This window comes from Anomaloglossus baeobatrachus, chromosome 1 (assembly GCF_048569485.1).
Source record: "Anomaloglossus baeobatrachus isolate aAnoBae1 chromosome 1, aAnoBae1.hap1, whole genome shotgun sequence".
NCBI classification, from domain to species: domain Eukaryota; kingdom Metazoa; phylum Chordata; class Amphibia; order Anura; family Aromobatidae; genus Anomaloglossus; species Anomaloglossus baeobatrachus.
The window spans coordinates 477,721,997-477,749,816 of NC_134353.1; the positions used below are offsets into that span (position 1 = coordinate 477,721,997).

The 27,820-nt window shown below is 45.7% G+C and overlaps 1 protein-coding gene across 1 annotated transcript in view; it reads left to right on the top strand.

Moving 5' to 3' along the window:
* The window catches only part of JAK3 (Janus kinase 3), a 482,226-nt gene that overhangs the window by 211,451 nt on the left and 242,955 nt on the right, over positions 1 to 27,820 (top strand). Inside the window, exon 13 of the mRNA XM_075314904.1 lies at positions 4,988 to 5,072. Coding sequence (XP_075171019.1) covers positions 4,988 to 5,072 — 85 coding nt within the window. The remainder of the gene's footprint in view (positions 1 to 4,987; positions 5,073 to 27,820) is intronic.

Below are 27,820 nucleotides of genomic sequence, written 5' to 3' on the forward strand. Positions count from 1 at the left end.
GGGTACTGAAACACGCTGAACTAGCGTGGGCGGCTACTCCAGCGTCACCTGGGCTAGGGAAAACCCCTTTGATGACGTCAATATTACCCAGGGGACGCTTCAAGGAGAGCCGCACACACTGCACATGCGCAGAGCCGCAAACAGGAAGTAAAGCTGCAAATGCCATGTCTACTCCTGGCCGAAGAGAGCGCAGATCGCATTAGGGATCACAAAAAGTGCAGAGCACTATAGGGGGACAAGAATACATACAATTGCATCATGATGACATCCAGAAAGATATACATAGAAAGTATTTACACTGTTTATGCATTTATCAAATATGACAGCATATTAGTCAGTAAAACAAAGTCCAATAGACAATCTCATATAGATGACTTGGATATACTGTATTCCTTCCCAGCTCATTTTCCAATGCAGGCAGACCACCAGGTTAGTGACATAGAAAAATATTGCACCAAGAGCACAAACGTAGACAACTGTAGAGTAAGAAGGACACACAAAGAATCCAGTTAAAAAATTAATAAAAACCATTATGTACAAAGCAGATTCAATCACAGGGAACCCGCAGCCACAAACAAATACAGCCCGTAGCGGGATACACATCAACCGCAGACGAGACCTACTGGATTATAAATAGGAAATAAAGGTCTGCCTCTCATTCAAACCCCGAGGGACCACTGTGTCGGGGAGAAATATCCATCGACATTCAACCCGTCCCAACACCTTATGAATATTGCCACCCCTCAATCCAAGGTGCACACGGTCAATCCCCCTCACCTTAAAACTTGAGGGGTCAGACCCGTGATGCAACCTAAAATGGCGGGGGATGGTCTTCAGGGAATCAACATCCTCAGATTTCGCTTGTTTAGCAGCGATGATGTCCCTAGTATGCTCCCTCGTCCGGACCCGCAATTCACGACTAGTGAGTCCGACATATATTAGGTCGCAAGCGCACGTGGCGTAATAAATTACGGGACTGTTCCCCTTGTGCGTCTGCATGTGAGTGCTACAATTGGTGGATTCTCCACCGGGCTATGTGTTTGGGTAATGTGCCTATGGTTCTTTACTAAGTATTATCCTGTCATTTGCTGTGAACCTGTTTATTGTAAAGGCACTTACACTGGCCCTGCTGGGAGTATACCCTTGTGTGTACCTTATTTGATCCATGCAGCCCCACATGGGGCTCTTTGCTCGCTCTTATGTGTCACTTCACCTCTTCACCTTTTACAATGTTTTATATCCCATGTAATATTTATATGCCTGACCCAACCAAGTAAAGTTTTTCTATGTGCAATCTGCTTCGGTGTTGGTGGTTCCTGGGCCATGTTTATCAATAATGTGGTAAGTTTCCATGGCATCCCCCAGAACATTGTATCTGATAGTGAGGGGAGGGGGGGGGGCACTTTGCCTCCAAATTTTAGAGAGCATTTTATAAAAAATTGTTTTGTCATTTTCCTCTGCTTATCACCCTGAAACCAACGGTCAGACTGAGAGGACAAATCAGTCATTGGAGCACATTTTAAGATGTTTTGTTGAGGCTCAGCAGGAGGATTGGTCCTCATATTTACCTCTTGCTGAGTTCGCCTTAAACAGTCGGGTCAATCAGTCTACATGTACTTTGCCCTTCTTTTGTAATTATGATTTTCATCCTCATTTCGGTGAATTTTCTAGGATGAGTTCTTGGTGTTCTGGAGTAGAGGTTGCCATTCAGAAACTCAGGGATGTTTGGAGAGATGTTCAAAAAAATATTGGAGTGGTTCAACTTAGTAAAAAACAGAAGACCGATAAGAAGTGTTTGGCAGATCTCAACTTCAGTGTAGGATTTTCCAAAAATATTACGCTGAAGGCGCTGCCGACAAAGTTGGGTACTAAATTTATTGGCCTGTATGAGATTTTGGAGGCAGTCAATCTTGTTGCCTTTACATTGAAACTTCTTCAGTCTTTTCAGATCCCTAACATTTTCCACAGATCCCTGTTAAAGGAACTAGTCCCTCCAGTGTTGTTGCCTTCATCTCTGCCTCCTCCTGTTTCTATTGATGGAGATTTAGAGTATGAGGTTCAGAGGATCGTGAATCCTTAGAAGGTTCAGAATTCCCTTTAAGATCTGGTTCTTTTGAGGGGATATGAACTCAAGAAGAGATTCTGGTTTCCAGCTCATTCTGTAAAGGCCAATCGTTTTATCAAGGCCTTCCATTGGAGGTCTCCTGGGAAACCTGGGTGTCCAGTGGCCCCCCTTAGAAGAGGGGGTACAGTCACAATTACTCCTCTCAGTGATCAGGGAGCTGAGCTGTCAGTTGGATCAGTGACATCTCAGTCGTCCAGTCTCATACTGGGAGGTGCTGGTTTTCAGTAGTTCTTCCCTATTCCCAGTAATTGCCCAGCTACTTAGCTGAGCAGTTTATAACAGAACACTGCCAGTCTTATCCTTCCTTTTAGCATTGCTTGTTGACCTCAGTAATCTGTGTTGTGTGGATTGATCTTTTGCTATCAGACCTCTGACTTTGTTTGACATCCTTTTGACTTGTCCCTTTGCTCTGATCCATTACCTTCCAGATACTCAGTCTGAACCGTGACCTGATTTCACCTTTGTTGATTCCCTTAATCTTGATGTGATCTCCTGGTATTTGACCTTGCAACATTCGACTATCCTACCTTTCAACTTCTCCGTGTAGTGACTGGTGTCACAAGAAACTTTTCAAATGGATTTACCCTTTTAATTTATTAGGAGTATATTATCAGACTCATAAACATTTTTATTATCTCCTTCTTAGACATCAGCTTTGCTGCAGTTCATGTAAATATTATTATCAATACGGGTGTGTGCTCATACCCAAACTGGTGCCGCAGTTCACTAGTATTGTGCCCACAACAATGTATTTGACAGTTTCAGTGTGTCTAGGGAGAGCAGGTTGGAGGAGAAAATGGCTGTCCCGGCGACAGCAGTCCTAAAATAGTCCAGGTACCTCCTCGCCTTAATTAAACAAGTTTTTTACACAAACTGCAATATTACTTAGCTAAAATACAAATAGGGTGTTCATGGAAAATGAGACACTTCTAATGTATATAGGGTTAAATCCCTTTGACTGCTTCCCTTTAACTACTTTTTAGATTTTTTTGTAATCGCCCTAGAGAATTTGCACCTGCAGCTGTTTGAACATTTTCACTATATGATACAAAATTTTTACCAATCATCCATGAGGAGTACTAAAAGTGGGGGGTGGGTTCAGTAGGTCTGCTGGCCACTATGGTAACCCACGGGTACCCAACAGTTGCTTTGTGGGAGGTGAGGATGATTGATTGGACCTTTCTAAGGGGTACTTCACACACAGCGAGATCGCTACTGAGATCGCTGCTGAGTCACGGTTTTTGGGAAGCAGCAGTGACCTCATTAGCAATCTCGCTGTGTGTGACACTGAGCAGCGATCTGGCCCCTGCTGTGAGATCGCTGCTCGTTACACACAGCCCTGGGTCGTTTTTTTATTGTTGCTCTCCCGCTGATAAGCACACATCGCTGTGTGTGACAGCGAGAGAGCAACAATCCTGAATGTGCAGGGAGCAGGAGCCGGCGTCTGACAGCCTGCGGTAAGCTGTAACCAAGGTAAACATCGGGTAACCAAGGTGGTTACCCGATCTTTACCTTCGTTACCAGCCTCCGCAGCTATCACGCTGCCAGTTCCGGCTCCTGCTCCCTGCACACGCTAAGCTAAGCGGTGTGCGCTGGTAACTAAGGTAAACATCGGGTAACCATACCCGATGTTTACCTTAGTTACCAGTGTCCGTAGCTTCCAGACGCCGGCTCCGTGCAAGCACAGCATCGCTTCCACGCGGCGCTGCTGGCTGGGGGCTGTTCACTGGTGAGATCTGCCTGTTTGACAGCTCACCAGCGACCATGTAGCGACGCAGCAGCGATCCTGACCAGGTCAGAACGCTGGTGGGATCGCTGCTGCGTCGCTAAAGTGTGACGGTACCCTAAGGTTAGGGTCACTTGGGAGATTGACAGCAGCATCTAAGTGGTTAATCAGCTGTAATTTCAGCTAGCTCTGACTGCTGTTAGAAGTAGGTGTAGCTCTTGAGCATTCTGCAACACACCCACACCCATACTCATACATGTGATGTGCATCAAGCAAAGGTTATACTAAAAATTGACAGCCATATGCCCTGTCAATATATATATCTATATATATATATTTTATTATTTTTTTTGACCTGCAGATCCCAAGCGTAGCACTATTCCAGGGGTCCCCAACTCCAGTCCTCAAGGGCCACCAACAGTGCATGTTTACAGGGTTTCCTTAGTATTGCACAGGTGATAATTTAATCACCTGCACAGGTAATGATTCCAACAGCAGTGCAATGCTAAGGAAATCCTGAAAACATGCACTGTTGGTGTGCCTTGAGGACTGGAGTTGGGGAACTCTGCACTATTCTATAGTAACGCCATGTTCGCTGAGGTCAGAGTAGATGTGGTTTTTACATTAGGGGCTGCTAAATTGCTGGCTCTGAGTGCTGCTGAATTAGGCAAGAGAAAATATACATTTAAACTGTTCACTATGACAATCTGTAAATCATTTAAACTGAGAAATAAATGTTATAGTAGCTTGAAAAAAAATAACAGGCTTGAAATTCTACCTACAGTCACCTTCTTTTTTCCTTTCTTTTAATGTCCTTTATTATGAAGTCCTTTCCTTTTCATAGTTGTATGTAACATCAGTGAGCAAATTATTTATAGTAAGGACATTATTTTAAGGAGTAAAGGAGAGATCACTGAAGATAACCATGAAGATGGCAGCTGCTTAGGAATTATCGCAATATAAATTAAACATTACAAAACAGATACATTTGGCTCTGAAGTATTTCAATTTAAAAGCCAAAATAGCTCAGATTATTAGTACATGTTATTGCGAGTTATTTGTAGTATAATTCTAATACCAATATCATACTATTAGAAAATAAAGGAAATAGATGATAATGTTAATTTACATTTTAGTCTTTTCTAGAAGCAGCAAGTTTAATGAATCAACTCTCCCACAAACACCAAGTCCTTCTTCATGGCGTATGTGTTGGAAAGCAGAGTAAGTGTTTGATCCATATTGCCCTGTTGATATATGGGGGGTCTGAAACTAACATTGATTTTCATACTAAATGTTTATTTTTTTGTGTAATTACCTAATAGTTTTTTTAATATACTTTTAAAATTTACTGACATATGACATACCGGTACATCATACGCAGTCTCCCTGACATTGATGCGGGCTCGCACACTGAGCCATCATCTTTTCCAGCAGATGACAGAGTGATTTAAGTAGCCATAATGTGCCTTTAACAGATGCGTGTGGATCGGCGCTCTGTCCGCGGCTGGTAATGTGTTCAATACCATCTTCAATGTCTGATAGCAGAATTTAATATACTCCGGCAGGAGGGCTCGCCATTCCATCCTCTCGTGATTGCAGAGCACCGATGGGTTGCAATGACAGCCTGTCATTACAATTCTCCTGTGAAAGCAAGTTTAGTTTGCATCCATAATAAAACAGGATTTCCACTATACATACCAGTGCTGATGCACTACTATGTATAGCACAAGTGATCAGACAATTGCACCTTCAAGTTCCCTAAGGGGACTATTGAAAAGTAGAAAAAAAGTTTTTTTCCAAGGCATAGAGAAAGTACGCTAATGAGAAGGGACCAGCTGCCAAGAGAGCGCACTGTCAGGGCGCATTATAACGAAAGAAAGCAGCGAGCAGAGACCGCCCCACCCCTGAAACTGTAGCGCCCCTGAAGCCATCAGGAGCTACAAGGTACTGCATCCTGTCAAAGATGCAGGGCCTACCCCCAAGTACCCAGAAGACCAGTGCCGGTAACAGCAAAACAGTCAATTTAATCTGTGATTTTCCCCATTCCCAAAGACTGGTGACAGGCTAGAGCTGGTCCCAATGGATGGGCACCTAGGGGTGGAGCCGATCTAGTCCCCTAGATGACAACCAGAGGGGAGAGGTCAGACAGTCAGTAAGTGGAAGTGAGAGGAGACGGACGTAACCACACTGACAGAAGAGTGTAACGGTGACCTGAGGGCCCAGGCGTGTGGTTGCCAGTAGGGTACGGTGGAGTACTTCCGGAACTATAGCACAGACGGGGTCCAAAATCCTAGGTCAGGCAAACGCTCCAGGCAGATCTGATAAAATCTGCACAGTGAGGGGACCATCCAGGACCTCACTGACTGTAAAGTTCAAGACACAGTAGCAACGGGAGAACCAGGGAACAGGACAAGAGAAACCGACCCCACAGGGTTCAAGCTACCTGTTATATGGGACTGAAAGACTACCAGGAGAAGACCCCCAGATGCTCAAAGCCACGGGGACCCACCAACCAGAGACAGCTGCAGGAGAAAGAAGCCACCAGGTTACCACACCAGCATGGGATTAAGGGGACCAGTGGTCAGGACCAGCCTTCCTCGGATTACCAGCCATATCAACGCTGTGAGTAAAGAAACCAATTACACTGCAATCACTTGTGTGGCCTACCTTATTTCCACAACGAACATCATCTATCTTCTGGGGCCTGGCCCTACTTGCGGAGGGCCCAACATCCAGGCTGCCATCAACAACAGCCCCAGTAGTGAGATCTGTGCAGCGGCGGCTCCACTAAATAGCCTCAACCCGCAAGTGGTGTCATGACAAAAACTTTTATTTCATCTCCCCTGTAAACATTACCCCTTTTAAAAGCGACCCCCAGGGTCACGGAACCGGGCAACGGCCACCCAGTGACATCTCCCCAGCAATACATCGCCCGGGACCGAGTACCCCATAGCCCTGGGGCGAGACAGCTTTTCTTGGTGCTGTGAACAGGATTGGACTTGTCCCGGTTATACCGGGTGACGTGCACCTTATGGACTGTTTATTACTGATGAAACCACCGCCATTTTGTGTAAAAACTGACTGCGCCACAGCAGTGGTGAAAAAGGAGCGAAAAGTAAGCCCTGCCCCCGGAGAGTGACTATTATGTGAAAACGAAACAGGAAGAATATGCTTTTCATCGAGAGATTATACAGTGCCTACAAGTAGTATTCAACCCCCTGCAGATTTAGCAGGTTTACACATTCGGAATTAACTTGGCATTGTGACATTTGGACTGTAGATCAGCCTGGAAGTGTGAAATGCACTGCAGCAAAAAAGAATGTTATTTCTTTTTTTATTTTTTTTTTAAATTGTGAAAAGTTCATTCAGAGGGTCATTTATTATTCAACCCCTCAAACCACAAGAATGGGAAAGACAAAGGAGCATTCCAAGGCCATCATAGACAAGATCGTGGAGGGTCACAAGGCTGGCAAGGGGTACAAAACCCTTTCCAAGGAGTTGGGCCTACCTGTCTCCACTGTTGGGAGCATCATCCGGAAGTGGAAGGCTTATGGAACTACTGTTAGCCTTCCACGGCCTGGACAGCCTTTGAAAGTTTCCACCCGTGCCGAGGCCAGGCTTGTCCGAAGAGTCAAGGCTAACCCAAGGACAACAAGGAAGGAGCTCCGGGAAGATCTCATGGCAGTGGGGACATTTGTTTCAGTCAATACCATAAGTAACGTACTCCACCGCAATGGTCTCCGTTCCAGACAAGCCCGTAAGGTGCCTTTACTTTCAAAGCGTCATGTCAAGGCTCGTCTACAGTTTGCTCATGATCACTTGGAGGACTCTGAGACAGACTGGTTCAAGGCTCTCTGGTCTGATGAGACCAAGATCGAGATCTTTGGTGCCAACCACACACGTGACGTTTGGAGACTGGATGGCACTGCATATGACCCCAAGAATACCATCCCTACAGTCAAGCATGGTGGTGGCAGCATCATGCTGTGGGGCTGTTTCTCAGCCAAGGGGCCTGGCCATCTGGTCCGCATCCATGGGAAGATGGATAGCATGGCCTACCTGGAGATTTTGTCCAAGAACCTCCGCTCCTCCATCAAGGATCTTAAGATGGGTCGTCATTTCATCTTCCAACAAGACAACGACCCAAAGCACACAGCCAAGAAAACCAAGGCCTGGTTCAAGAGGGAAAAAATCAAGGTGTTGCAGTGGCCTAGTCAGTCTCCTGACCTTAACCCAATTGAAAACTTGTGGAAGGAGCTCAAGATTAAAGTCCACATGAGACACCCAAAGAACTTAGATAACTTGGAGAAGATCTGCATGGAGGAGTGGGCCAAGATAACTCCAGAGACCTGTGCCGGCCTGATCAGGTCTTATAAAAGACGATTATTAGCTGTAATTGCAAACAAGGGTTATTCCACAAAATATTAAACCTAGGGGTTGAATAATAATTGACCCACACTTTTATGTTGAAAATTTATTAAAATTTAACTGAGCAACATAACTTGTTGGTTTGTAAGATTTATGCATCGGTTAATAAATCCTGCTCTTGTTTGAAGTTTGCAGGCTCTAACTTATTTGCATCTTATCAAACCTGCTAAATCTGCAGGGGGTTGAATACTACTTGTAGGCACTGTATATATATTCCTGTACACATGGATGGGAGTTCTGCCATCTCTGGACTGAGAGTGGCATAGGTCATGGCCCCTTTAATGTGATCAGCATCTATTATACAAATCCTGTGGATAAATGTGCAGGATGAGAAGACTAGACAATGTATGATGGAGTCGGCGGTCGATGCTGCTTCTGCTCAGGAGCAAAAAAGCCAAAATACAGATGTTAAAGGGGATTGTACGAAATTAGAAAATATCTCTTCTTTGTGCTGGGGTTATATGTGTCGCTGCTTCTCAGCTCCACTGACCAGAACAGGCTAAGGTGCAGTACCACATACACACCATGAGAATGGGTGGGATGCTGTGTATGAAAGAACTTCGGCATATATGCCATAATCCCTATTAACCAGTCTGGACTCACACCAATTTGCAATGTCTCAAATAGTTTTGTTGGAAAATTTATAAGACAAATTCAATACCAAATCATGTGGTGTTCTGCAGAACATCATAATACGCACCTCAGCTATTGCAAAACCTCTTCATACACAACCCAGCTGCTTCACAACCTCATCATATCAACCTCAGCTATTGCAGAGCCTCATCATACACAAGCCAGATGCTGAAGAACCTCATCTTATACAACCCATCTGTTTTAGAACCTCATCATACACACCCCAGCTGCTACAGAACCTCATCATACACAACCCAGGTGCTGCAGAGCCTCATCATACACAAGCCAGATGCTGCAGAACTTTTATCATACACACCTCAGTTGCTACAGAATCCTATCATACACACTTAACTGCTGCAGAACCTCATCATACACAACCCTTTTGCTGTAGAACCTCATCATACACAATCTAGTTGCTATAGAACCTCATAATACACACCCCACCTGCTTAAAAACCTCATCATACACACCTCAGCTGCTGAACATCATGTACACCCCAGCTGCTGTAAAACCTCATCGTACACACCTCAGCTACTGTAGAACCTCATAATACACACCTCAGCTGCTGCAGAATCTCATCATACACACTTCAACTGTTGCAGAACCTCAATCATACATACCTCAGCTGTCACAGAACCTCATCATACACAAACCAGCTGCAGTAGAACCTCATCATGAACATCTCAGCTACTGCAGAGGCTCATCATATGTGGCGCCCCTATGGTTCCAGTTGCCACAGAGTATTGCGCCTCAGTTAAGGTGCGTTATTTGCCTCGGGTAAGGAGGGGGTTAATGACCGGTGTTCCACATTCACACTTTACATACAGATTATGAGCCGTCTCACTAGGGAGCTGGACTAGCGTAGGCAGGGGGTTGGCCATCACGAAGCATGGGAATTTCCCGGTCACTAGGACAACCACCTGGGGGGCGGGTTCCACTTGGGGTAGAAGTAGGAGTAACTCACACAATCTTCAGTCAGTCTACCTGGGACAACAGTTCTGGGACACGACACCACCATGTACTCTTCATCTTTCTCTTATACATGGCCTAGGCTTGGAGCGGAACGCTCAGCTTGGGTTCTTCACTGCTGGAGGGGCAACTCTTACAAAGAACCTTTTTCCAAACACCGGTGGCTTCTTCCAACTTATCCAAGGTCGACAGGGCCCATCACAGCGGTGACCAGTGCTACTCCGGCAGTGACCGGGTTACTGAAAGAACTGTGAGTAAAGACACCTGAAACCGCAGCAGCCGACTTGGACTCTTATTGCCGGCGCCCCGCGCCTTGGCGCCAACGGCCATCGCCATTACTACTACTCCCCTCATTATCTCCCCGGGGCCCGCTCCACCTGTGGGAAACAATACCATCTTAGCTGCTATTACCATCAACCCCAGTGGACAGCGACAGCAGTGGCGGCTAAATCTGGCCGCGTACTGCAGGTGGCGTCACGACAAACATCCACTTCTTAATTTCCCTTCTATTGGTGTGCACCTCGGGGCATGAAACGGGGCAGGTCACCGTGACATCCCAGACCTCCTCACTGGCCCAGTGACGAGTAAACAGGTACGAGACCCGACCTGGACCCCCTGTCTCCTGGGTGCTACATTTTGACGTCACAAACAGGATAACAAGACCGGCGAAAACCTGGGTACTGTGCGCCTTATTAGACTGTGTTTAAAACCGGATTTATTGAAAGGACAGTCGCAATTAGTCATTTCATGTGGGATGAAAAGGGGGTATGCCATCGTGGGCAGCACCCCGAAAAGTGCGCGAACAGAGACCCCACTGTTGGAGACAAATGTTACCAACCTGGAAGGAAAGACCCTGTTGACTAAGACCAGGATGGCCCAGACACCGCACCCGTGACACCTCAGCTGCCAAATTCAAAACTTTGCACTCCTGGAGAGCAGCGGGTACCGCGGTGCTCAAAAGAGTCAACCCTGTTAAGTGTCAGCAGGGAAGGACTCCGGGATCTGTCAAAACCATGTCCTCCGATTGATGCTTCCCCGATGGCTTCCATGGCTCACCTGGGTCCCTGGGGAGTCCAGTGTTGGCAGTATAAACCTTTGCAACCACGCAATGGAGGAAAGACTGAAGTGATAGCGATCCAGCCTCTGCAGAGTGTTCTACTGGAGGAATGTTCCAGGGCTACTCCTGTGAAGAAACCCGCTCCTGGCACCATAGACATTCTGATTCTAGTTTGTTGATGTTGTCAACAGCCTGGACATTTTGACTGTAGATGTTCTTTGAGTGCCCAGAACCAGGGGGCTGGGACCAGCCCTCTGGCACCACCAGCAACGAAGAAAGAATAACTGTTTTGTTTTTCATGTGCAAATGTTGATTTTATTGCAAGATAATACTGCTGACCTTTAACTGTTGAAAATGTTTGAAACTGTTTATTGATGGTGCCTCCCATAAAGGGTAGAATGATATTTTGTTTAATTGCATATTGACAAATTGCAGTGTACTAATTTTGCTTGGTTGCAGCCCGGGAATGCTGCCATTTGCTTTGGGGGAATGTGGTGCCCCTGTGGCTCCAGTCACCACAGAGTATTAGTCAAAAGGATAAGGCACTTCTACCGAATTTCTAGTTACCAGGGTGCTCAAATAGGTTTCCAAACCATATACAGTAGTAATATATAAAAGGCACTCCTGAATTCAGTAAAATCTGATTATTTTTATTATTTCATACTCAGTAGTCAAGTCAGACGTTGCGGACTAAACATGGCCTTCATCAGTAACTGAAATAGATTAAAAAAATATCCAAAATTACATCAAAAGAATAAAAAAAATTATAAATAAATTATAAAAATAAAATAGAAAAACATCAAGTACAGTTGATTTATACCAAACAGATTAAACATCTGTATTAATAGTACCAGATGATATAGATAGAATAGACCAATACAATGAATGATATATCATAAGTGATTACAGTGCTATATATCAAAAATTCTGGATCCCAAAGGAAGACCAGAGGGGTCTATAGAGAAGTAAAAAGTAGGAAAATCGTGAAAAATAACCATGATAAATTACTGAAAAATAACGTGAAAAATACTTGAATAATAGTGATGATAGTGAGGTAATAGAATGGGACAAAAAGAGAGTGTGCCTGTCTTACCTAGCACCTGAGATGAATAGAGATAGATTATAGTTTCACTCTTTTTATTGGCAGTATTTGGAATGCTAAAATGAATGTGGGAAAATGTCAGGTATTGAGCTCCTTTAAATGAAATGAATGGAGAGCGCACAGACCTCCCAGCTTACCTAGCAGATATGTGACTGGGATCTGCAGCCTGTTATTTCTGCCATGGGCACTTGCAGTTGTAGGGGGTGGGCAGACCCCCTACAAAGAGAGCATAGTTAACCCGGAAATGTTATTAATAAAAATGTTTTGTTTGTATTTGCATATGTATTGTGTTAGGGTACCCCTAGTGGCCGGGTGGGACGGCTGTCACCACAGTGGGGAGGAGGAGCCGGCAGAAGCAAGGGGGAGGAGAGCAAGGGTGGTTAAGGAAAGGAAAGAGATCAGGAGGGTGGTTGTCTCGGGGACGGGAGCGGAGCAGCAGAGTCGGGGCAGAGTGTGGGAGCTGACAATCAGGGAAGCCGGAGAGTACAGGAGCGGGGCGGAACCTCAGAGAGTGAAGCAGTCCGGTGTGGGTCCGGGCTGTGGGTAGCCAGAAGTGGGAGCCGGACGAAGAGGAGTAGTCAGGCACATCCCCACTGGAGGGGACGCAAGGGCAGGCTTCCCCCAGCTAAAGAAGCGTATCATCACCTTTATTGCCTTGTTTGGAACTTTGTGAAGAATAAAAGAATGTTTGTTCATTGCATTGAACCCTGCCTGAAGAGTGTTTGTGCGCCGGACAACATCTGCACCACCACCACACTCTGCCCCACCATGACATCTCCTGTCCCCATAGTGACGGCGGAGCCAGGGGTAAGCCTAACAGAAGGGGCCACGACTACAACCCCGGAGGCACCCTTGGCACCCCGTTACACAGTAATGCTAAATAAAGGAAGGATATATAACATTAGGTGGCTTCCCAAAAGGAGGACTAGAGGCAACAATCTACAGCTTACCTATTAAGAGAATTTATGTGGTTTGCAGCCTGTCATTAGCAGTATCCACTGCTGTGTGGAGGGATTGACTATAGGAAATTGTCAGGTTTAAAAGTCGGCATGATCCAATCACATGGGGGGAGGGGCGGGTCTAGCCACGTGGCATGTGAGGGGGGCCTGTGTCGCTGGAACCAATGAGCTTAGACTGGGCGTTCCTTATGTGACGTCAGAGCTCAGGTGCTGGGCGGGCGCATGTGCTGTGATTAGGAAAGACAGATTTCTGCTTACTGCAAGTATAAAGCAGGAGCATTCTCAGTAGGCATGAAACCAGACTTAGGTTTTGAGAGGAAAGTGGAAGCCTTTCTGGAAGATGTCCCTTCAAAGTGGTGCAGGTCATACAACTGAAGGCACAGGGGAGAATCCAGGGGATGAGAGGAGATGGAGGACTCAAATCTGAATCTAAAAAGAGAAGATTTTTTTGTATTAATAATAGGTTGACACAATAAACCATAATACATTACTGTAGATATGAATAAGATATCACAACAAGATTTTCATTGGAGAACAGTAAACATATCAGGCATGGAATCTTACAGAAATGATTGTAGATCATAATCCCTGTTTAATCCTTTTGGGTGTAAAGTATTTAATTCATGGATCCAAACTGCCTCTTGTTTCAGCATTATCTGTTTAATGTTGCCTCCTCTACGTGGGGTAGAAATTTGTTCCACTACCTGAAATTTAAGTTGGGAGATTCTGTGGTTAAAGGTGTTAAAATGATGGGAAATGGGCAAAATGTTGTCCTCACAGCGTATGGTGGACTTGTGTTTAGAAATTCTGTCTTTGATCCGCTGTGAGGTTTCTCCCACGTAGAGAAGACCGCATGGACATCTAATAACATAGATCACATTCATTGATTCACATGTGAAATAATTTTTTATTTCATATCTTTTACCTGTATATGGATGGACCAATGTGTCCCCTTTCTGTATATTATTACACTGGGGGCAGTGTAAACAGGGGAATGTTCCCATTTTTGGAGCTCCCAGAATTCTTTGAGTGGACAGGGGTTTGTTCAGACCTATATCTGCGCGGGCTAGACGATCCTTTAAATTATTTGCCCGGCAAAAACAGGGGAGAAATTATATTTTTGAATTCTTGAATATTAAGGTAGCCATTGTGTAAAATATGCCAGTGCCTCCGAATCGCACTATGCATTCTATACATGAATGGGTGGTAGGTATGGATGAATGGGATCCGCCCCTTATTATCATCTTTGGGGGAAGGCGTATGTTGTATACTACTATCAAGGATTGAAGGGGGATATCCCCGTTTTACAAATTTGTCCCTCATTTCAAGAAGTATTGCTCCACATGTATTGGGATCAGATACAATCCATTTGAACCGTTGAAATTGTGAAATGAGGATGGACTTCTTTGTAGCATTCGGATGGTGGCTGGTATAGTGCAGTAGATTATTGTGGTCCATTGGTTTGGTGTATAGATCTGATGTAAGATTACCAATGTCATCCTTCAGTATATAGGTGTCTAAGAAATTAATCTTATTATTATCAAAATGCATAGTAAATCGGAGTGAAGGCCAAGCATTATTAGGCTATGTGCGCACGTTGCGTATTTGCATGCAGTTACGCTGCGATCTGCACCGCAGCGTAACTGCATGCGTCCTGCGTCCCCAGCATAATCTATGAAGATTATGCAGGAGACGTGTGCACGTGGCGTATTAGAGCGCAGCGCTTCGGCTGCTGCCCGAAGTGCGCGTTCTAAGAAGTGACATGTCACTTATTCCGTGCGCTCTGCATGCAGTCCCCGCTCTGTCTATGGGAGGGGCTGCACTCAGAGCGCATGGAATCGGCTTTTTTTTTTTCATTACGGACTCTTTCTGCAGCGATTTGAAGCGCACATTTGCTGTTCAAATCGCTGCAGAAATTTCTGCAGGGACAGAATGCTACGTGCGCACATAGCCTAAATGTGTCCAGAGAATTCATGTAACGACTCGATGGGCCCCGTCCATATGCAAACTACGTCATTGATAAGCGTCGCCAAAGCGGACAATACGTCTTAAAAAGTGGATGTTCATAGATGATAGTGTCCTCAAAATTAGCAATATAGCAATTTGCATATGGGGGGGCCACATGCGAGCCCATCACGGTCCCTTGTGTCTGCAAATAATATGTACCTTCAAACAAAAAGACATTTTCCCGTAGAACTAAATTTAATAGGTCCATGCATAGGTCAACAACAGGTGGTTGAATACTACTATCACTGAGTAGGAGTTTACGCGTAGATTCCATGCCTTTGTCATTTGGGATGTTAGTATAAAGACTCTCAACATCAAAAGTTACTAAAAGGGCTGTGGAATTAATTTTATTTAGTTGTCTAATAGTCTCAAGGAAATCTGTTGTGTCCAAAATATAGTCATATGAAAAAGCTTGGGCACCCCTATTAATGTTAATCTTTTTTCCTTATAACAATTTGGGGTTTTGCAACAGCTATTTCAGTTTCATATATCTAATAACTGATGGACTGAGTAATATTTCTGGATTGAAATGAGGTTTAATGTACTAACAGAAAATGTGCAATCCGCACTTAAACAAAATTTGACCGGTGCAAAAGTATGGGCACCTCAACATAAAAGTGACATTAATATTTTGTAGATCCTCCTTTTGCAAAAATAACAGCCTCTAGTCGCTTCCTGTAGCTTTTAATGAGTTCCTGGATCCTGGATGAAGGTATATTTGACCATTCCTGTTTACAAAACAATTCCAGTTCAGTTAAGTTTGATGGTCGCCGAGCATGGACAGCATGCTTCAAATCATCCCACAGATATTCAATGATATTCAGGTCTGGGGACTGGGATGGCCATTCCAGAACATTGTAATTGCTCCTCTGCATGAATGCCCGAGTAGATTTGGAGCGGTGTTTTGGATCATTGTCTTGCTGAAATATCCATCCCCTGCGTAACTTCAACTTCGTCACTGATTCTTGCACATTATTGTCAAGAATCTGCTGATACTGAGTTGAATCCATGCGACCCTCAACTTTAACAAGATTCCTGGTGCCGGCATTGGCCCACAGCCCCAAAGCATGATGGAACCTCCACCAAATTTTACTGTGGGTAGCAAGTGCTTTTCTTGGAATGCCGTGTTTTTTTGCCTCCATGCATAACGCCTTTTTGTATGACCAAACAACTCAATCTTTGTTTCATCAGTCCACAGGACCTTCTTCCAAAATGTAACTGGCTTGTCCAAATGTGCTTTTGCATACCTCAGGCGACTCTGTTTGTGGCGTGGTTGCAGAAACGGCTTCTTTCGCATCACTCTCCCATACAGCTTCTCCTTGTGCAACGTGTGCTGTATTGTTGACCGATGCACATTGACACCAAGATGATGCTGCAGGTCTTTGGAGGTGGTCTGTGGATTGTCCTTGACTGTTCTCACCATTCTTCTTCTCTGCCTTTCTGATATTTTTCTTGGCCTGCCACTTCTGGGCTTAACAAGAACGGTACCTGTGTTCTTCCATTTCCTTACTATGTTCCTCACAGTGGAAACAATTTAAATCTGAGACAATTTTTTGTATCCTTCTCCTAAACAACTATGTTGAATAATCTTTGTTTTCAGCTCATTTGAGAGTTGTTTTGAGGAGCCCATGATGCCACTCTTCATAGGAGATTCAAATAGGAGAACAACTTGCAAGTGGCCACCTTAAATACCTTTTCTCATGATTGGATACACCTGCCTATGAAGTTCAAAGCTCAATGAGGTTACAAAACCAATTTAGTGCTTTAGTAAGTCAGTAAAAAGTAGTTAGGGGTGTTCAAATCAAGAAATTGATAAGGGTGCCCATACTTTTGCACTGGTCAAATTTTGTTTAAATGCAGATTGCACATTTTCTGTTAGTACAATAAACCTCATTTCAATCCAGAAATATTACTCAGTCCGTCAGTTATTAGATTTATGAAACTGAAATAGCTGTTGCAAAAACCCAAATTGTTATAAAGAGAAAAGGTTAACATTAATAGGGGTGCCCAAACTTTTTCATATGACTGTAAATGCTTTAGTTTTCTCAATGAAAGGGGTAAGTATTTTTTCTAAAAATTTAGCTAGAGGAGAAAGTAGGCAGTCGGTTGAGGCAACAATTGGTCTCCCCGGGGGGTTGTTGAAACTTTTATGAATTTTGGGGAGTATATATATTACAGGTGTGATGGGATACGAATTAGTTAGATAATCCACTGTTTTTTCATCAATAGTCCCATTAATCAAATGTACATGCAGAATATCCTTAATCTTCTGTGCTAGAGTAGACGTAGGATCCCTAGGTAATATACGGTATACATTAGAGTCATTTAATTGCCTTCTGATTTCTTTAACATAATCACAGCGGTCTATGATCACAATCGCCCCATCTTTGTCGGCCGGCTTTATCATGATGTCCTTATCTTCCAGCAAGCTGTTGATCGCCCGTTGTTCAACTGGCGACAGATTGCTTCATATATGGATGTGCCCATGTCAACATCTTTCCTCAGTTGCTCAAAGTCCTTCTGTATAAATCCTATAAAAGTCTCTAGAGGAACAGATCCCCTTGGAGGCTTAAAAGTACTTTTCTTCTTCAAACCCATGTCTGCCGCAGAAATAAGAGCAGATGTGGGTTGTATATTGAAGGATGTTGATCCACTGAAATGGGCTTTGTGTCTCAGATTTCTAAAAAATCTATTCAAATCCATTTTAGTTCAAATGTATTAAATTTTGCCGTTGGGCAGAAGGATCCCTTTTGAAGGATCAGAATCTGGGTTGGACTGATCATTTTAGAGGTGATATTAATCACTAATGAATCTTTACCTGTGATCTCGTTGACCTTGACATTCCTATGTTGCCTCTTCCCGTAGCCCCCTCTCCTTGTCTTTGGTTTTGCCATCTCGTTTGTCCTCCTATAAAAGAAGAGAAAGAGGTGGAAGATTGAGGAGCCCATGGGCCTCTGTTGTCCCCATCTTGGCTGTTCAAGGAGTCGGTAGAAGATCCTCTGTATTGAGATCGGGGTCTGTAACTGAAAGAGTCTGTTTGTCATCAGTACACCCGATTATACTGATAATCTTCTGTGCCTCGAGTAAATTTTTGATGTTTTTTTGTTCTCCACGTTTCCTCTATGTACACTGAGAATTTCGTTAGCATGAGATTTCAATTCGTTGAGTTCTTCACGGGAGGGGATAAACATATCAAGTTGTGAATTAATAGCTGTAATCCTCTCCTGAGTCTCCTTGATGCTATTCTGTAAGAATTCAACAGTTAGAGTCATTAAATCGAACGAACATTTATTGAGTATTTACTCAAATCTCTTCTTGTATTCCTGATTATCATGGGATATTGTAGGCCTCAAGGAGACCCTCAAACCCCTGGGTATCCTCTGTGCCTTAAGATATTTGGTAAGGGTTACACAATGTAATTCTTGATTAATGAGGTGTCTTGATTCTTTATCAAGCTCACACCCTCTCGTCTCCTTAGAAGGTTCCCTCAGGAAGTCACCAGAAATAAGGGTATTAGCAAGAATTTGTTGTGTTTGTTCTTGATTATAGGAAAAAGTATTGCTGGTCATTATAGTTGGTAGAGTGCTCTTAGAATGGAGAGTGTACAATTCAAAAGGATAAGACACTTCTACCGAATTTCTAGTTACCAGGGTGCTCAGGTAGGTTTCCAAACCATATACAGTAGTAATATATACAAGGCACTCCAGAATTTTTGCTATATAGCAGTGTAATCACTTATGATATATCATTCATTGTATTGGTCTATTCTATCTATATCATCTGGTACTATTAATACAGATGTTTAATCTGTTTTGTATAAATCAACTGTACTTGATGTTTTTCTATTTTATTTTTATAATTTATTTATAATTTTTTTTATTCTTTTGATGTAATTTTGGATATTTTGTTAATCTATTTCAGTTACTGATGAAGGCCATGTTTAGTCCGCAACGTCTGACTTGACTACTGAGTATGAAATAATAAAAATCATCAGATTTTACTGAATTCTGGAGTGCCTTTTATATATTACTACTGTATATGGTTTGGAAACCTATTTGAGCACCCTGGTAACTAGAAATTCGGTAGAAGTGCCTTATCCTTTTGACTAATACTCTGTGGTGACTGGAGCCACAGGGGCACCACATTCCCCCAAAGCATCTGGTACTATTAATACAGATGTTTAATCTGTTTTGTTTAAATTTACTGTACTGTCACGTCCCCACCGGAGTCCGCTCCTGCGACTTCTGCTCCGATCGCCAGATGACGCTATGTTCCCACCATGGATAGTGCTGGTGATGGGAGAGGAGTCTGTGCCCGTGGCTCTGCGGAGAACTGGCTCCGCTCATCCACTAGGCTGAGTTTCCCTGGAACCTGCAGTACCACTGGCTGACTGTAGGTGGCATGTCTTCCAGCTGAAGTTGCCAACATTCACCTGCAGCCAATGGGAAGACACCACACCCTTCTTATTCCCCCTCCTGTCACATGACCACTGCCAGAGATAGTTCTGTACTCCTGGCTCATGTGCTGTTTGTATTTTGATTCCTGTGCGCTGACCTTTGCTTGTTGTTTGACTACCCACCTGCCTGTCGTTTTTTGTACCTTGCTGCCAGTTCCGGATTTGACCTCTGCTTTGTCTGCTCACTACGCCCTTGCCTGACGATTCTGTTCCTGTTTAGCATCTCCTGGTTTTTGACCCTGCCTGACGACCACGGACTACAGCCTACCACAGGTAGTGATCTCTGGGGCTCTGTGTAATTCCAAATCCCTGTATAGGGGTTAAAGGGTTGCAGAGTTCTTGGGGTCCTGCATTGTGAGCGGCTTTTCTCTAGACTCCCCTTACAGCCAGTCTGAGTCTGTGGCTCCAATCAGGCATTACATGTACTTGATGTTTTTCTATTTTATTTTTATAATTTATATATTTTTTTTATTCTTTTGATGTAATTTTGGATATTTTGTTAATCTATTTCAGTTACTGATGAAGGCCATGTTTGGGCCGCAACGTTTGACTTGACTACTGAGTATGAAATAATAAAAATCATCATATTTTACTGAATTCAGGAGTGCCTTGTAATGTATATATTACTACCACAGAGTATTGCGCCTCAGTTAAGGTGCGGTATTCGCCTTGGGTAAGGAGGCGGTTAATCACCGGTGTTCCACATTAACACTTCACATACAGCTTAGGAGCCTTCTCACTGGGGAGCTGGACTAGGGTAGACAGGGGGTTGGCCATCACAAAGCATGGGAATTTCCCGGTCACTAGGACAACCACCTGGGGGGCGGGTTCTATTTGGGTAAAAGTAGGAGCAACTCTCACAATCTTCAGTCAGTCTACCTGGGTCATCAGTTCTGGGACATGACACCACCATCTTCTCTTCATCTTTCTCTTCCACGGGGCCTAGGCTTGGAGCGGAACGCTCAGCCTGGGCTCCTCACTGCTGGAGGGAGAACTCTTACAAGGAACCTTTTTCCAAACACCGGTGGCTTCTTTCAACTTATCTGAGGTTGACTGGGCCCATCCCAGGGGTGACCAGTGCTACTGCGGCAGTGACCTGGTTACTTAAAGAACTGTGAGTAAAGACACCTGGAGCCGCAGTGGCCGGCTCGGACTCTAATTACCGGCACCCTGCACCTCGGCGCCAATGGCCACCGCCATACCTCCCAACCGTCCCGGATTCTGCGGGACTTGCACGATTTATCAGGTCTGTCCCGCACTCCCGCGGCTCACAGCTGAAGTCCCGGATCCTCCCCTCAGTGGAGTGAATAAATTAAATTAAATTATCATCAGCTCTGGATTTTCGGGGCGGACTCGAACCCGTGGAACTGTGAGTTCATTGTTTCAAGGGCAGCAGCTTTACCACTGAGCTACTGCCTGTATTGAAAGCAATAGGAAGATTTTGTTATCTTGACCTCTATACAGCAGACACCAGAAGCAGGTTATTCAGCTGCAAAGATGGATGGAGGGATGAATGGAGGGATAGAAGGAGGGATGAATGGAGGGATAGAGGGATGAAAGGAGCGATAGAGAGAGGGATGAATGGAGGGATGAATGGAGGGATAGAAGGAGGGATGAATGGAGGGATAGAGGGATGAAAGGAGCGATAGAGGGAGGGATGGATGGATGGATGGAGGGATAGAGGGAGGGATGGATGGATGATAGAGGGATGAATGGAGGGATAGAGGGAGGGATGAATGGAGGGATAGAGGCAGGGATGGATGGATGATAGAGGGATGAATGGAGGGATGAATGGAGGGATAGAGGGAGGGATGGATGATAGAGGGATGAATGGAGGGATGAATGGAGGGATAGACGGAGGGATGAATGGGGGGATAGAGGGATGAATGGAGGGATGAATGGAGGTATGAATGGAGGGATGAATGGAGGGATAGAAGGAGGGATGAATGGAGGGATAGAGGGATGAAAGGAGGGATAGAGGGAGGGATGAATGGAGGGATAGAAGGAGGGATGAATGGAGGGATAGAGGGATGAAAGGAGGGATAGAGGGAGGGATGGATGGATGATAGAGGGATGAATGGAGGGATGAATGGAGGGATAGAGGGAGGGATGGATGGATGATAGAGGGATGAATGGAGCGATGAATGGAGGAATAGAGGGAGGGATAGAGGGAGGGATGGATGGATGGATGATAGAGGGAGGAATGGAGGGATGAATGGAGGGATAGAGGGATGAATGGAGGGATGAATGGAGGGATGAATGGAGAGATAGAGGGAGGGATGGATGGATGATAGAGGGATGAATGGAGGGATAGAAGGAGGGATTAATGGAGGGATGAATGGAGGGATAGAGGGAGGGATGAATGGAGGGATAGAGGGATGAATGGAGGGATAGAGGGAGGGATGGATGATAGAGGGATAAATGGAGGGATGAATGGAGGGATAGAGGCAGGAATGGATGGATGATAGAGGGATGAATGGAGGGATGAATGGAGGGATAGAGGGAGGGATAGAGGGAGGGATGGATGGATGATAGAGGGATGAATGGAGGGATGAATGGAGGGATAGAGGGAGGGATGGATGGATGGATGATAGAGGGATGAATGGAGGGATAGAGGGATGAATGGAAGGATGAATGGAGGGATAGAGGGAGGGATAGAGAGAGGGATGGATGGATGATAGAGGGATGACTGGAGGGATGAATGGAGGGATAGAAGGAGGGATGAATGGAGGGATAGAGGCAGGGATGGATGGATGATAGAGGGATGAATGGAGGGATGAATGGAGGGATAGAGGGAGGGATAGAGGGATGAATGGAGGGATAGAGGGAGGGATGGATGATAGAGGGATAAATGGAGGGATAAATGGAGGGATAGAGGCAGGAATGGATGGATGATAGAGGGATGAATGGAGGGATGAATGGAGGGATAGAGGGAGGGATAGAGGGAGGGATGGATGGATGATAGAGGGATGAATGGAGGGATGAATGGAGGGATAGAGGGAGGGATAGAGGGAGGGATGGATGGATGGATGATAGAGGGATGAATGGAGGGATGAATGGAGGGATAGAGGGATGAATGGAGGGATGAATGGAGGGATGAATGGAGAGATAGAGGGAGGGATGGATGGATGATAGAGGGATGAATGGAGGGATAGAGGGAGGGATGGATGATAGAGGGATGAATGGAGGGATAGAGGGAGGGATGGATGATAGAGGGATGAATGGAGGGATAGAGGGATGAATGGAGGGATAGAGGCAGGGATGGATGGATGATAGAGGGATGAATTGAGGGATGAATGGAGGGATAGAGGGAGGGATGGATGATAGAGGGATGAATGGAGGGATGACTGGAGGGATAGAAGGAGGGATGAATGGAGGGATAGAGGGATGAAAGGAGGGATAGAGGGAGGGATGGATGGATGATAGAGGGATGAATGGAGGGATGAATGGAGGGATAGAGGGAGGGATGCATGGATGATAGAGGGATGAATGGAGGGATGAATGGAGGGATAGAAGGAGGGATGAATGGAGGGATAGAGGGATGAATGGAGGGATAGAGGGAGGGATGAATGGAGGGATAGAGGCAGGGATGGATGGATGATAGAGGGATGAATGGAGGGATAGAGGGAGGGAGGGATGGATGGATGAATGGAGGGATGAATGGAGGGATAGAGGGATGAATGGAGGGATGAATGGAGAGATAGAGGGAGGGATGGATGATAGTGGGATGGATGGATGATAGAGGGATGGATGATAGAGGGATATATAGATACACGACAGATAATAGATAGATAGAGATAGAATCATAGATAGATAGAGGGATAGAATCATAGATAGCTAGAATCATAGATAGATAGAATCATAGATAGATAGATAGATAGATAGAGGGATAGAGGGATAGATAGATAGATAGAGGGCTAGAGATAGATAGATAGATAGATAGATAAATACTGTATCTCAATGTTGGTGAAAGAGTCCGATTCATTTGTTCCCATAAAACTACTATAAAGAAATGAGGAAAAAAATAGAAATACAATTTTTTTTTTTTTATCTTCACCACCTTGGATTCAAACCAGCAACGTTCAAAACTTGTGTCTAGCAGCCTCCTAGCTTTCCTAGCTGCTCTAAGCTGTTGAGCCACTAGGATTGATGATGTCAGAGGGAGGATTTCACATAAATGAACCTACAATGCAGCCTCTTACACAGCAGATTACACAGTACACAGAGCTCCATTGTACAGAGCAGCATCTCTATGTTCTGTATTCTAGAGGGAGAGGAAAAGAGGATTTTTTTTTTCTAATAAAGTTACTAAAAATAATAAAAAAAAATATAATAATGTAATTTTATTGCACTTTTTTATAAAATAATAAACATCACAAATCAGCAAATAACATGGACATATTTGGTGTCCCTGTAATCGTAATGACCTGAACAACACAGCGATCAGATTATTTATGGCGGGGAAAAAAAGGCGCAATTTATTATTTTTCTTTATTAAAACCCATAAAAAATGTAATAAAAATGGATCACTGAGGCCGTGTTCACACATAGCGTAAATGCGGCATTTTTTCTGCAGGTGTCCGCGCCACGAGTGCAATAACAATGTTCTCTGATTATTGCTTATAAAGAAAGAAACACCAAATCTGCACAGTTCAGCAGCGTCTTTAGACACCAGGAGCGGAGATTTCAGGACGTCTCATCCACTTTGCTTGGACAATTAGTCCATATTCACATGTAGTGTAAATGCTGCATTTTTTTTCTTTCTGCTGTTTCTTTGCACATTTATTCTGCTGTGTTTAATTGTCCAAGTAAAGTGGATGTGATTCCATGAAAAGACGCAGCTGAATTCTGCGGTTTTTGGGGGGGGGGGGGTTCTCTGGAGGTTTCTATGTGGAGCTTAAAAAAATGCAGGAAAAAGCTTCTCTGTAAAATAAAAACACTTAAAAACGCAGATTCACATCTGAACCAAAAACGCATTAAATAATGGAGAAAAGGCAGAAAAAATGCAGCAAAAATGGAAAAAACAGAGAAGATTGTTATTGTGTAGTTTGGTGCAGACAGAAACAAAAAGACACAGGATTTATGCAATGTGTGAACACGGATTGATAGGCACAAATAAGCAACATGTCATATAGTGACACATAGAAATATAAAAAAATTCTGACTGCTATAAATATGAATGAACAGTCCGGGGCATCTGCTGAATGACCCTTACTGCCAAATGGGTGTGGCTAGGGGTGTGGCTAGGGGCGTGGTCAAAAGTTGCCGCGGCGCGCGCAGAGCGCCGCACACTTTGTCCCTCTTTCCTTTCTTGAAAAGTTGGGAGGTATGCTACTCCCCTCATTATCTTCCCCAGGGCACGCTCCACCTGTGGGGAGTGACACCATCTTAGCTGCTATTACCATCAACCCCGGAGGACATCGACAGCAGAGGCAGCTAATCCCTGGCCATGTACCGCAGGTGGCGTCACGACAAACATCCACTTCCTAATTCCTCTTTTATTGGTGTACACCTCGGGGCAGGAAACCGGGCAGGCCACCGCGACATCCCAGACCTCCCCATCGGCCCGTTGATGAGTAAACAGGTACGAGACCCGACTTGGACTCCCTGCCCCCTGGGTGCTACACATATGTCACGGGCGGGGAGGAGGGTGTCGGCACACCACGCTCACCCCTTCTGCTCGGGTCCGGCGGCTGCTGCTCAGTGGTGGCTCGAGCGGTGGGCCGGATCCCGGGGGCTTCTCGAGCGGCACTCCTCGCCCGTGAGTGAAAAGGGGATTTTGGTTGGGGAGATTGTTTATTGTCCGTGACGCCACCCACGGTTGTGGTGATTGAGTGTACACCACCGCTGCTCTATATGGGGATCCCGGGGATGGTGAGGCGGAGCAGCCAGTTGTTGTGTTGTCCCTCCGTGGGTAGGGGTTGGTGATCCCGGGGCCCAGTGGGGTGCAGGGGCGCAGGGGTAGCGCTATGCCTTGCGGCACTGAGGTACTCACTCAGCCAGTAAACACGACACAGTTCTCGGTAAACAAACGGCTGGTTGGACGGGTCCCTCGGACGGTTCACGGTGCTGCGGTTCCCTGCAGTTAGCGGTGACGGTCTCTTCCCTGCACCTTTGAAATGTCTGTTTGGTAGCGGTGGATTCCCACCGGTTACCCGCTCCCCGACTACAATCTGTGCCGGAGGAGGTCCACACTTTGCCCGCAGGCGCCGGCCCTGGGAAACTGGTGCCTTGGCGGTGGCGGTGTTTCCCCGTTGTGGTTGGACCTTTGCCGTCAATCAGGACTTGCTTGTTGGGGGATCTACGTCCCCTTCACTAACGGATTTGGCAATTTACATCGACTCCAAGCCTTGCTGGGATCCGAAAAGCCCCTGCCTTGGTGCTGACTGCCCTTTGTATACTGCTCCAGACCCCCGGGTACACACAGCCTCCGTGGTCCTTCCAGCAACCTCCAGACAGTCCCACTGCAGACCTTCACCACCGTCTGCTGACCTTGCTGACTCCGTCTGGGCACACAGCCACAGACTAACTTCAGGCTTTCTGTCACTTTCACTGATGTTTCACTCCACTCTAGCTCCCTCCTGAGCTACACTCGCTGGTTTCACAAGCTCGTCTCTCTGCTCACTCCTCACACAAGCCCTGCCTGGGCTAAACTCCGTTGTTTACTCAAGCTCGTCCCTGAGCTGACTGCCTGGTTTTCCCCGCCTCCAGAGCTGTGACCTCCTCGGTGGGCGGAGCCAACCGCCTGGCCCACCCCCTGGTGTGAATCATCAGCCTCTGGAGGAAGGCAACAAGGATTTGTGGGTTAGCTGGTGTACCTGCAAGGAATGTGGGGTGTGTGTGTGTTGTTACCTGTGTCCCCTGGCTTGCCCAGGGCGACACATTCCCCCTTAGCAAAACGCAGACCGTCCTCGGGCTGCCCGTCCAACACCGGTTTTATTTTCCTTTTGTTTTCTGTAAATGTAAAAAGGTATAACATGATAAACGGTAAATTATGTACATTTTTAATAATAACTCTTCCCAAGACGGGAGGCACATTTCTTTTTAACGTTGCAAACGGTTTACGGTTACGGTTTCCTGTTGTTGCTGCCGCCAAGTAGTGGCGGAACCGCTCCGTGATAGCCCACACCAATGCCAATAGCTCGAGCTTGAAGGAGCTGTAGTTCTCAGGGTTCCTTTCGGTTGGCCGGAGTTTTCGGCTAGCGTAGGCAATCACCTTCTCCTTTCCGTCCTGGACCTGGAATAGGACCGCTCCTAGCCCCATGTTACTGACGTCCGTGTGGAGGATGAACGGGCGCCCATAGCCAGGGTACGCCAGGACCTCTTCTCCGGTCAAGGCCGCCTTCAACTGGCAAAAGGACTCCTCATGCTTGTTCTCCCACGACAGTGGGGCTCCAATGGGTCTACCACCTTTGGTCTGTCCCACGAGGAGGTCTTGCATGGGGGCAGCCATCTTCGTATACCCTTTTATAAAGCGCCGATAGTACCCCACCAGACCCAGGAACTGCCTTACTTCCCTCACTGTAGTTGGTCTCGGCCAGCTCTGGATGGCCGTAATCTTCTCAGGGTCGGGGGCGACACCATCCGCACTCACCACATGCCCTAGATACTGCACCCTGGGTTTCAGCAGGTGGCATTTAGAGGGCTTCAATTTCATCCCGTACTTGGCAAGGGACGCGAACACCTCGGCCAGGTGCTCCAGATGGGCTTCATACGTCTGGGAATAAACAATCACATCATCCAAGTACAACAGGACGGTCTCGAAGTTTAAATGTCCCAGACAGCACTCCATCAGCCGTTGGAAGGTTCCGGGGGCATTGCACAGCCCAAACGGCATGCTATTGAATTCGCAGAGCCCCATCGGGGTGGTGAAGGCGGTCTTCTCCCGGTCCTCTGGGGCCACGGCCACTTGCCAGTATCCGCTGGTGAGGTCAAGGGTCGAGAAGTAGTTTGCAGTTCTCAGTGCAGCCAAAGACTCTTCAATACGAGGTAATGGATAGGCATCTTTATGGGTTATCTGGTTGATCTTCCGGTAGTCCACACACATCCGCATGGTACCATCCTTCTTCTTGACCAGTACCAACGGAGCGGCCCAGGGACTACAGCTGTCCCGAATAACCCCTGCCTCCTTCATATTCCTCAACATATCTTTGGCACACTGGTAATGTGCAGGGGGAATAGGTCTATACCTCTCTTTGATAGGGGGATGTTCACCGGTGGGAATGTGGTGTTGGACCCCTTGATCTGCCCAAAGTCTAGGGGGTGCTTACTGAAAACCTGTTCGTACTCCTGCATTACCCTGTATACCCCTGCCCTGTGATGTGTAGGGGTATCATCAGTGCCTACATGCAGCTGTTG